The sequence below is a fragment of the Enhydra lutris genome, unplaced genomic scaffold (genome assembly GCF_002288905.1).
Source record: "Enhydra lutris kenyoni isolate GAN:26980312 unplaced genomic scaffold, ASM228890v2 scaffoldscaffold38, whole genome shotgun sequence".
NCBI lineage: Eukaryota > Metazoa > Chordata > Mammalia > Carnivora > Mustelidae > Enhydra > Enhydra lutris.
This window is the reverse complement of record NW_019154122.1, coordinates 10921696-10933753: the sequence shown is the minus strand read 5'-3', so window position 1 is coordinate 10933753 and position 12058 is coordinate 10921696. Positions and strand designations below refer to the sequence as shown.

General features: G+C 43.3%; 1 protein-coding gene across 1 annotated transcript in view; it reads left to right on the top strand.

Annotated features, from left to right (window-relative positions):
• Positions 1 to 12058, top strand: part of LOC111154928 (vacuolar protein sorting 13 homolog D) — a 255254-nt gene that overhangs the window by 101608 nt on the left and 141588 nt on the right. Inside the window, exons 43-49 of the mRNA XM_022514884.1 lie at positions 424 to 559; positions 1668 to 1715; positions 3882 to 4032; positions 4133 to 4343; positions 8598 to 8845; positions 10320 to 10511; positions 10819 to 10945. Of these exons, the coding sequence (XP_022370592.1) occupies positions 424 to 559; positions 1668 to 1715; positions 3882 to 4032; positions 4133 to 4343; positions 8598 to 8845; positions 10320 to 10511; positions 10819 to 10945 (1113 nt within the window). The remainder of the gene's footprint in view (positions 1 to 423; positions 560 to 1667; positions 1716 to 3881; positions 4033 to 4132; positions 4344 to 8597; positions 8846 to 10319; positions 10512 to 10818; positions 10946 to 12058) is intronic.

Here is a 12058-nt window from a genome sequence, read left to right as displayed (position 1 = left end):
AACAAGGGAACCAAGAAAAAATTTGTCATTTTATGCATTTCCGAGAGTGTGGTTTTATGATGAAATTGCTGGTACAACGGTTTTACTAGCCCACTGGAATGGTTCTAGCTGACGTCATGATTTTATAGAGGTGGGGGTGGGTGGGGGAAGGACCTGGGCTTGTGCACAGGATTTGCAAAGTTTGTACAAAGGGAGGGTAAATGCCACTCTCGCTCAGGCTTTACAGATCTCGTTCGTTTGTTTTAAGTATAACACCCAGTTAAAATGTTCTCCTGATTTTTCTTGCATTAGGTAATCACCAAAAGGCTTAGCCAACTGGGTTTTTATGTAGTTATATAGTAAATCAGATTTGACTCTTTGCTTCTACTTTCCTTCCCTTTTTAAGATCTTGCTTAACGTCCTTTCCCATGTTCTGCCTGATAGGCACACCCACGACCTCCGGATTCACCAGCTGCAAGTGAGAGTGAACGGCTGGGAGCAAGTGAGCCCCGTGTCTGTGGACAAAGTTGGGACATTTTTCCGCTACGCAGCACCGGATAAGAATTCATCTTCCTCTACGGTGTGTGGCTGTCCAATGGGGGTTTTGTGGCACGATTGTGCCCTGGCCACATGCCCTTAATGCCAGATGGTCAACCTGTAAGATTGTTCTCGTGAGCTTTCCTGGTCCCTCATTTCCCCTAGCTCTAGGAAGAAGACATAAGATAATTTGGGGTCAGTCATAGGCATTTGTAGTCGATATGTAGATAAGCCACTGATGGTTAGTTTCAGTAGAAAAAACAAGATCCAAATTACCGAGAACACATACTGCCTCACCTCTGCAGACCCATCTCATACTCGGTCGGCCCAACTGGCAGTTTACTAATCTGCTAAACGTGTATTGGCTCTGTTTCTGCATATCGTTATGTTTCCTTTTTACAGGATCTTCTTTACGTTTCTTGTAACGCTGTTCCGTGATCCTTCTGTCTCCGCGTCTCCAAATTCTTTCTGGCATCAAGACCGATGTCCACTGTTAGTCATTTTCTGATCACACATCCTTTCACATGCCCTCACCCTAATGGCACCCTAGCCTGCGGTTTTAGGGGTTGGAGGGCCGGCCTGGGGAGTGACGCCGGTGGCCTCCTTCTCGAGAACATGCAGGTGGACGCTGGCATCCTGGCTGGTGTGGCCACTGCCGGTGCTCTTGCCCAGTGCTCAGTCCTACTTTGTAGACCTGCATTCCTCTCTGGGGAGCCAGGGACGAGTGGGAAGGTGCAGATTTGCAAGGACCATCATAGCTTTCCTTTTTCTGCCTTTATTCATGAAAAATACTCTCGGAGAACACTGTTCCTTCCACTTCTCCTGTGCCCCGAGTTTCTTAAAAAAGGAAACTTTCTAGATTACATTCCTACTTAAATTTACATTCCGGTCATGAAAGGACTAATTCCCCCAAGGAAACCAGTTGTATTGATGTGTCCTGGAGAAATTCTGTCTATGTGGAATGGTTGAAAAATAAGTATTACTTTTCCCATATCCTCTAAGATAAGATGTTTTCTCTTCATGGTAGACCATGCTTTGCTAAGAGTGTTTATAAATCCCACCCTTTCAAGCAGATTACATTGTCATTGAATTTCATGATGCCTGTAATCCTAGATCTGTGCTGACTCTCTGACTTGTGGACTCTTTCCTAGATTGGCAGCCCAAGCAGCAGAACGAATATTATTCATCCCCAGGTTTATGTGAGTATGGTGTTCCTGTGTCCTTGTGTTTACTAACTATATATACTGCATTTGAACCGTCCATAGACATCCTGGTGATCACAGCACTGTGTCTCCTGAATGTGATTAGAATTCATCTTTGTCCTTTCTTATTAACAATTACCTTCTTTTGATAAGAACTTCCAAGGAAATGCTTCCACTAACTTGGTATGTTAGACTGAGTGTTACAGGGGAGGAGGAGAAAATGCAAATGTGTGCTCCAAAGTTCCCTTCTCCTCTTCCCTTTTTCTTTTTTTAAGAGAGAGAGAGAGTGTGTGTGTGCGTATGTGGGGTGGGGGGCATGGAGTGGAGAGGGGTAAAAGGAGAGGGCAAGAGAGAGAATCTTAAGCAGGCTTCACACCCAACGTGGAGCCCAGAGCAGGGCTCAATTTCACAACTCTGAGATCAAGACCTGAGCCAAAACCGAGTTGGATGCTTAACCAAAAGAGCCACCCAGGTGCCCCCCTTTCTCTTTCTATGTTAAAATATAAATTAATCCTGTATGGCTGGCTATATGCATTTCCTAGGTTTTGGTCCCAAGGTCATGAAAGTAAATAAGAACGGAAAACACTAAGATTTTTTTTTTTTCCATTTGGCTTTTGAAACACCATCAGAAGATAATATTAAAAAACTGTCTTCAGGGTTTTGCTCATAATTTCTTCTCTCTGGTGGTAGTGAGTTCTGAAACACGAGATTTTAGGTAAGCTTGGAGGCAGGAGCTGCAAAGTTTAAAACCATCATTCTTGGGCCTTAGCTCTGTTGGGCTTTACCAGGCTAGGTCAGTGGGAGCTTTGCTGATGGGTGTGCCCTGGATTGTGTCCCTCTAGAAACCCTCCAGAAAATGACAATATGTCTTTGCCTTGGGATTTCCTGGAAGACTTGGTTCAAAACATGGAACTCTTCATTTTACTGTGCATTAGGGTTGGTTTCCACGTACTGTTCGTTTTAATAAGAAAGTTGGTAGTATGAGCGCTTGGATGCGGCGTCATTGGTTTCTCCAATAAAAACAGTATTGTCAGTAAGTTCTGGACACTCAAAGAATGATGGTTGTAGAAACATTCTCTTTGGTGTACCTGATGTGGGGTTTGATACTTAAAAAAAAAAATTCCCTGGCCCTTGGTAGTAGAATGAAACGTGTGTCGACTGTGTGAATGAACGTGTGGAAACGAAGTTGTGGCTGCAACCCAAGACCAAAAAGAAGTGATTTCCCTCCACCCTGTTGAGTCTCGGAGCCTCAGTGTCGTGTTTGTGAAAAAGCCATTGCTGAACGGAGCCGAAAAAGTTGTGAGGAAGAGCAGTTTGATTTTAAAGTCCTTTGAAAAACAAATGTTGCCTTTTTTATAGGCATGGCACCGAGTCACGTATGGGCCTACAGTGTAATTTTTATGACATTTAGGGGGAAAAACTAATTATTGTTCCTGTGAAAGTCATGCCAGTACAGACAACTCTTTCCTACACACTCTCTGGGTTTTACAAAGACAAGTTCTAACCTCAAAAGACTTCTTTCTGTTTTTCTGTGTGTGTTGGGCTGTATCCAGCCCATTGTTAGTGTTCAAGGAGTGTTTCTCACTTTAATAGTAATCTGGGAGAAAAATGCCACAGAAGGTAAATCATTTCATGTTTTGCAAAGTCTCACCCCAGTATTCCTGAACATTTAGCTGCTTTGGATGATCTCTATTCCCCTCCAGTAGAGTTGAAAACAAGCCTCGTTCATAGTTTCCATATAAGGGCTGATGTGTAGGAACCCAAGGGCATTGGGTGAATGAAGGGTAATTTCCAGCAGACAGTTTCTTATCAAATTGCAGGAAGTTTGGAAGATTTAATAGGTTATTATGGGTCTTAGTTTCTTTATAATGTGTCTAGAGGCCTAGGACTGATTTTTCTTTGTGACACATTTTGTGATACCACGTCTGAGTAGAGTGTCTGTCTTTCTAGAAATGTTTAGAATTGGCTGTTTTAACAGTGTGTATCTCTATAGAATATTCAGTCCCATGAAAGATGAGTGATTTTAGGGCTTAATGACTAATTTCACCGAAGGGTTATAGTAATATTAAGATTTTGATTTAGGCCTTCTGGTTGGTATTGGTATATTTTCTGTGTTTCTTCAAGAGCCCAGCTATGGTTCTTCTATTCCTGTCTTTTTCCTAGTTCTCTTCGCTCCCACCTGTTCGGGTGGTCTTTGCCGTGACGATGGAAGGCAGCGCCCGGAAAGTCATCACTGTCCGGTCTGCTCTCATTGTTAAGAACAGGCTTGAGACACCCATGGAGCTGAGACTGGATAGCCCGTCAGCTCCAGACAGTGAGTTTTGCCATAGTCTGTCTCCCTTTTGTCTTGAGATGGTCAACCTTTTGGGTGGAAGACCATTCCCTGAAGATGCTGACCCTTTTTTCTGTGGCAGAGCCTGTGGTGCTTCCTGCTATCATGCCAGGGGATTCGTTCGCGGTGCCTTTACATCTCACTTCCTGGCGGCTACAGGCCCGGCCCAAAGGATTGGGTGTGTTTTTCTGTAAGGCTCCTATTCACTGGACCAATGTAGTGAAGACTGCAGAGGTTAGCAGCAGCAAACGAGAGTGCCACTCTATGGACTTGGACAAAAGCCGATTCTTCAGGTATGCACGGTGCTGCAATGGCATGTGAATTTTGCTTTTAAAAAAAAAAACTCGTTTTCTCTCTGAGGACCCTTAGAGATTCACTTGTGCTTGTTTAAAACCCTTAAGTTCTTATTCCTTAAGTCCTTGTGTTAGAGTTTATAAGGATTCGATTGTTAATCTTTGGGGGGGGGTGGGACTGTTGCTTATCATTTGATATTTATGGGAGAAACAACCAACACACACACTACTCACACATGTAAGGTAAGAAACTTGTATGTGTGCACCAGCAGAAAAAGAGGACATGTACAGAGGGAAGAAAAAAAATATTTCTAGTTCCCATTCCTAAATTGAGAAGCAGGTTCTTGGGGTTGAAAGTTCTTCAAATGACAGATTTCAAAAGAATTTGAAGGAAGCCTCATGAACCTAGTACTGACATTCCTTGGGGACCTTAACAAAGTTATCTAATCATTTAGACTCCTGTTTTCCTCTCCTGAAGGGTATAAGTAATACATTTCTAGAGTTGGGTTGGTATTGTTTGGTCCTTCAGAACTTGGACTTTAAACTTACTTAGACTAGAGACTATCAGCTTTAGTTTTCTCTCTAGTGAAGACAGGCATTCATTTAGTTTAAACTTACAGAAGAGGGGCCAAAATAGTGTAAGGAATTCCAGTGCACCCTTTACCCAGACCGGCCAATGGTAAACAGACTGAAGAGAGAATTGAATAAATACACAGCTGTAATGGACTGTTTTAACACTTTCCTGTCGTAATTTACAAAACAAACAATAAAGATATGAGAGGATTTGAACAGTGCTGTCCATCAGTGCTTGTCACAATTGGCATTTATAAAACACTTTAACCAACAACTCCAGATTGTACACTCACTTCATGTGTGTATGGAATAGTCATCAAGAGAGACCATCTACTGGGCCATAAAACAAAGATCAGCAAATATTAAAAGAATTGGAACCATACACAATAAATGTCATCATCACAGTAGGATTAGTAACAATAAGTAACAATCAGTAACAATAAGATGCCTATAAAATCCCTAAATATTTGGAAATTATACAATAGATTTCTAAATAACCCAAGGGTCAAAAATAGAAATCACAAAAGAATTCAAAATATTTTAGGGCACCTGGGTGGCTCACTTGTTAAGCATCTGCCTTTGGCTCAGGTCATGATCTCAGGGTCCTGGGATCAAGTTCTGCATACAGCTCCCTGCTCTGCAGGGAGCCTGCTTCACCCTCTCCTTCTGCCACTCCCCCTGCTTGTGTTCCCTCTCTGTCAAATAAATAAAATCTTTAAAAAAATATTTTGAACTCAATAATAATAACAACTAGACATTAAAATGTGGGGGGAAGCAGCAAAAGCAGTTCTAGAGTGTTTTGTTTTTTTGAGAAATGTGTAGCTTTTAAAATTTATTTATTTATTTATTTGTCAGAGAGAGAGAGCACAGGCAGGGGGAGTGGCAGGCAGAGGGAGAAGCAGGCGCCCCACTGAGCAAGGAGCCCGATGCGGGACTTGATCCCAGAACCCTAGGATGTGACCTGAGCTGAAGGCAGACTCTTAACCAACTGAGCCATTGAGGCATCCCGAGAAATGTGTAGCTTTTAATGGTCTTAGTAGAAAATAAGGAAGATGTAAAGTCAATGATCTAAGCTTCTGCCTTAAGGTAAAAAAAGAACAGCACATTAGACACAAACAAATACAAAAAGCACCTGATAAAAATAAGTGTGGAAATCAGTGAAATAGAAAACAAACATAGAGAAAATCAATAGTGTCAATTTGGCTTTTTGTAAGGATTAATAAATTCGGTTAGATGTCTAATAAGACTGATCAAGGAGAAAAGAAAGAAAACACAGGTTACCAATATAAGGAATGAAAAGAGGAGACATTATTACAGATCCTACAGACATTAAAGGGAGATTTCTGTGAACAAATTTATACAAATAAATTCTAACCTGGAATGACAGATTTCTTAAAAAAATACGGATTACCAAAACTGGCACAAAGAAGAAATAGAAAATCCAAATAGCCCAATATATCTTAAATATAATATTTATAAACTTTTTTTAAAAAGATTTTATTTATTTATTTGACAGACAGAGATCACAAGTAGGCAGAGAGGCAGGCAGAGAGAGAGGGGGAAGCAGGCTCCCTGCTGAGCAGAGAGCCCGATGCGGGGCTCGATCCTAGGACCCTGAGATCATGACCTGAGCTGAAGGCAGAGGCTTTAACCCACTGAGCCACCCAGGCGGCCCTTAAATGTAATTTTTAATAAAAAGCCTTCCCAGGATGAAGACTCTAGGCCCATATGGCTCCACTAGTGAATTCTTCCAAACATTTTAGGAAGAAATAGCACCAGTTCTGTGTAAAGTCTTTCAGAAAGCAGGGTAGGAGGGAGCAGTTCCTCATTCGTTTTATGAGGCCAGCATATACCAGATACTAAAACTGACAGATCTTATTGGGGGAAAGAAGAGAGAGAACTACAAACTCGTATTTCCCCAAGAGATAAAAAATTCTTAACAAAATATTACCAAATAGAAATCCAACAAGTGAGGTTTATTCTAGGAATGTAAGATTATATTAACATTTGAAAATTGATAAATGTATTTTACCGTATTAACCGAAAAGACTAGAAGAAAAAACACCCATCAGATTACTCAAAAATGCAAACAAACAAAAAAGTGTTTGATAGAGGGGCACCTGGGTGGCTCAGTGGGTTAAAGCCTCTGCCTTCGGCTCAGGTCATGATCTCAGGGTCCTGGGATCGAGCCCCGCATCGGGCTCTCTGCTCAGCAGGGAGCCTGCTTCCCTCTCTCTCTCTCTCTCTCTGCCTGCCTCTCTGCCTACTTGTGATCTCTCTGTCAAATAAATAAAAATCATTAAAAAAAAAAAGTGTTTGATAGCATTCAACACCCATTCATGGTAATATTCGGCAAGTGAGGAACCAGAGGGACTTTTTCCAGTCTGTTTAAGGACATCTGTCATAAACCTACAGCTGCTGTCATGCCGCAGCTGTCATCATGCTTAATGATGAAGCCTTAAACTTTTTTTTTCCCTTGAGATTAAGAACCAATGACTTCATTTGATATTGCCGTAGAAATAGCTGTTGTAGTCGTAGTTGTAGTCGTAGCTGTTGTGATATGGATAAATAAACAAGAAATTGAAAAAGCTTAAAGATCTGAAAAGACAAAATTTAATGTATGCAAATGAAATGTATGTAGAAAACCATGGACTACCTAGGAAAATTATGAGGCCTGATAAATTTATCAGGATTTCAGGATTTGGGATCAACTTACAAAACTCAGTTGTATTCTTATATTCTAGCCATGAACATTTGGAAATGTGATTTTAAAAAGAAAAGCACCGAAACCCATAATTGCCCAGGAATCAATCAGAGGAATTATGTACTAGTCTTCTATGCTAGAAACGATAAAACTTGTCAAGAGATAGTAAAGAAAACCCAATAACTAAGGGAAAGCTAACCAAGTTTGTGGATTGGAAGACTCGATTTTTAAAAATTTATTTATTTATTTGACAGAGAGAGACACAGTGAGAGAGGGAACACAAGCAGGGGGAGTGGGGGAGGGAGAAGCAGGCTTCCCGCTTAGCAGGGAGCCCGATTCGGGGCTCGATCCCAGGACCCTGGGATCACGACCTGAGCCGAAGGCAGATGCTTAACGACTGAGCCCCCCAGGCCTCCCTGGAAGACTTGATATGTTTAGGATTTCCATGCTCACTAAACTGATCTGGAGGTACAACCCAGCTGGCTGTCAACAGGATGACCAATAAATAAATAAATGGCATATTCATCCATTGTCATGTGGGTCAAGTTACTAATGCATACAACAGCACGGATGCATGTTGTAGACACCTCCCGTTACACACAAAAAGCCAGACACAGGGAGTGGTAAATGCTGTATCGTTCCATTTACATGCAGCTCAATAATAGGCTCGACCAATCTGTAAGTGACAAGTAAAAGACAGTGGTTGCTTCTTTGTTGGGCGATGACATTGGAGGGAACTTTCTGGAATGAGAGAAAGATTGTATAACTGGTTTTGGGTAGCGGATAAAGAGGTATACATTTTTGTCAAAACTCACCAACCTGAGCATTTAAAATGACCTGTTTTAGTGGGATTTAATTATACCTCAGTAAATGATATCTTACTGCATTATTGAACCATTTTAAGGTATGCTTTCTCATACTCCACTGAGGAGGAAAAATTCAAGTTCTTTGGTTTTTACAGTGTTTTGTCTTCATAGGTTTTGTGTGGCCATAAAGAAGGAGAATTACCCGGATTATATGCCCTCAAACATATTTTCTGATAGTGCAAAACAGATCTTCAGACAGCCAGGACATACCATATACCTCCTTCCAACTGTGGTCATCTGCAACTTATTACCTTGTGAACTTGACTTTTATGTGAAAGGGATGCCAATTAATGGGACCCTGAAACCTGGCAAAGAGGTGGCCCTCCACACAGCTGATACATCACAGAACATTGAACTGGGTGAGCGTTTAGTCCAAGAATCTTGGTGGTAATTCTATGGAAATGTCACTGAGTATTTTGTGATCATTGGGTAAACATTTTAGAGAAAATATAGCACATATGATATCTCAGTAACCCAGCTCAAGGGATTTATGCAACTAAAAAAGAAAGAAACTTCTTAGAAAATCATCAAAAGAAAAACTGAACAAATCCAAAAGATTTAGAGGGAGGACTCAACAGAGCCCCTTTTCTGATGTTGCGCACTTGATGTGTGACTATAGGAAGTCATTTCATCTTTTCAGACAGTGCTTTTTTTTCCCTGGCTGTAAAATGAGCAAAATCCTGGGTCTTTCCTCTTTTCAGGAAAGGGGAAGACATGTGCTCAGCATGCACGGGGCTCCAGGTGTTAAGTCAGGTGCTTTTACACACGTGATCCGAGGCTTGGGGTTTACACACCAGGTGATTTTCAGTGACGGGGACAAACGACGTCAACGTAGAGAACCGTTACTGTATTTGCAGCCTTTAAGGTCAAGAGGGATGCCTGGAGTTTGGGCAGGATGTATGTTGTTTTAAGTCTGTCGTAGTCACATTGGAATCATGATGACAGAGACATTTGTGTTGCTCCAGCTGCGTGAATGAGCTCACTGTGTCCTCTCATTCGATCTTCACACAACCCCTGTTTCAGGCAGACAGCTGAAATTAGCCCCATTTTACAGGCAAGGAACCCCAGACTCATTGAACTTAAGCAGCGTGTTCAACGGTGACCCGCAGACATTTCAGCGAATATGTAAATCCTTGAGCTTCATTTAGAAAGAAAAAATAATGCAGTGCTAGTCATCCACTCTAAAGAAAACAGGTGTCTGCTCTGACATTTAAGTATCTCTCCAACAAACGTTCCTGGAGCCCTGTAGAAAATGCAGTGTCCCCCTGCCATTGCACTGCATGCCCACCCGGCACTCCTACCTTCCCACTCACACTCCACAGGGACAATCACTTTTAGTAAAAATCCTGTGACAGACCTGCTGGTGTTCTCCCCATTTGGCAGAGGAGACCCAGCGAGCGAGGTAAGCTTCCCCCACCCCTATCCCCCGCCGAATCACACAGCTGGAAAGGACAGACTGGGAATTGGAAACCAGGCAGTGTGACTGCCCAAGACCTTGCCTCTTACCCTGTGCTCGCCTTTCCTGTGTTTGAGGTTCCCGCCCAGCCCCGGGCCTGAAGCTCACAAAATTGTAGCTGTTACTGATAGCTGCTCGGTAGTGTCATCCTTCTGATGATGCAGTTCGGACTCTCTGGTGTACCTTCCAGACGGTCTGGTTTGCTTCAAATGTTTCTCACCCCAGCTAAGGGAAAATGGCCGTTCTGATGAGATTTTTGCCAGTTACATATGTAAGTTCCTGATTTCTCCCAAAGGAGGCCAACTTTGTTCGGCTGCGGGCTCGTTTGACAAACCAACGTGAGAACCCAGGCAGACAATAGCTTGTATCTTCTTTAGGGGTATCCCTGGAAAATTTTCCACTCTGTAAGGAACTGCTCATTCCACCGGGAACCCAGAACTACATGGTGAGGATGCGACTGTATGACATCAACCGGAGGCAGCTGAACCTCACCATCCGCATCGTGTGTCGAGCAGAAGGGTCCCTGAAGATCTTCATTTCTGCTCCGTATTGGTTGATTAACAAAACAGGTATGTACAGAGGCCGCTCAAGTAGGCCTTCGACGTTGGCCATGGGAATTCAGATTTATTCGCTCAGCTAACTGAGCGGAGCCAATACAAATAGATTACTTCAACAGTCTAAGCTGCTGAATCCTCCTGCTTCCGTAACAAGTGCTTAATCATGGTCAGAAGCGTCCTTTCAGACAACAAGCTGAGCCCACCAAATAAATCCGATTTTCACGATTCTCCCGCTTGACGATGTTTTTCCTTTACCGTCTGCATCTGTCTTGCGTAGACTGGGTGGGATTGATGTAAACTTTCCCCCTCCTTCCTAAAGGGTTACCACTGATCTTCAGACAGGACAATGCAAAGACAGATGCCGCAGGCCAGTTTGAGGAACACGAGCTGGCCCGGAGCCTGAGCCCTCTCTTATTCTGCTACGCCGACAGAGAGCAGCCAAACCTGTGAGTACCGTTCTTTATGGGAAGGGGAAATTAGCAAAGGCTAGAGTATATCTGTGCAAGTGGAAATATACTGTAGATAACAGTCCGGGCTTGGCAGGGGAGTAGGACCATGACCTAATGGGATTTTTTCGGATCTAATTTCTGTGTCATTTGATATTGAAAATAAACCATTTGGTGGGCTTATAATGAAAGCTAGTTTTATTTTACATGTATTGAAGTAGTTCTATTCATAACTCGGCCAGTGGGGAGAACCCATGTGTTCCCTTCCCCGCTCTCCGAGGGTTTCTCCTGCACAGAGCCGTCAGCATGGGCAACAGAGCTGGCATCAGAGGGGAGGTACCCTAGCCCTTTGGTAAAATGTCAGCCCCCTTAACCCAGCCCAGGGCGTTTTTTGAAATAAACTGTGCCATTTCAAGAGCTCAGAGCCCTCACTGCGTGTTTAAAGGCAGGGGGCCAGCATCGGCTGTGAGGTTTAGATGACCTGGCCTTTGGGCGTGTGGTAGGAGCACGAATTCCCTTTTGTTCTTGGTTGTGACGTTCTGCTTTTTATAGGAGTCTTCTCATTTAGAGCCTTCCTCAGAGGGAGGTGAGAGCAGTGCCCTCCCCTGCTGTGGGGAAGTGCAGGGGGGCCGCAGAGGGAGGATGGCTTCAGGAGCGCTGCAGACGCGGCAGTCTTGGACCGACTGGGGACTGACGGGACATGGAGGGCGATACAGACAACCCCTTGACACAGTCTCACACCTTTACCGAGAGGATTCTGATGGTTCTAGATCAAGGACTTGACATTTGTGACACAGTTTGACTTAGCCAGGGAACCCACGGTTCACGAAGCATCTCTGCCGCGTGCATCACATCCCAGTGGATTAGGCAGGGCAGGAAGTACTGTTTTATAGTAAGATGAGGAAACTGAAGCTACATGGCTTGTTAGTGGTACAGCCGGAGCACACATTCAGGAAGTCTGTCTCCAGGACCTGGGACAAGACACTGGCCAACCAGATGGCGCTTTGCTGTTGTAACAGTACCAGGCCTGGGAAAGAAAACACCACGAGTGGCATCTCCTGCACATACATTTCTGGTGTGCACAGTCATGTACACCTTTGCTCTTATGGTCAA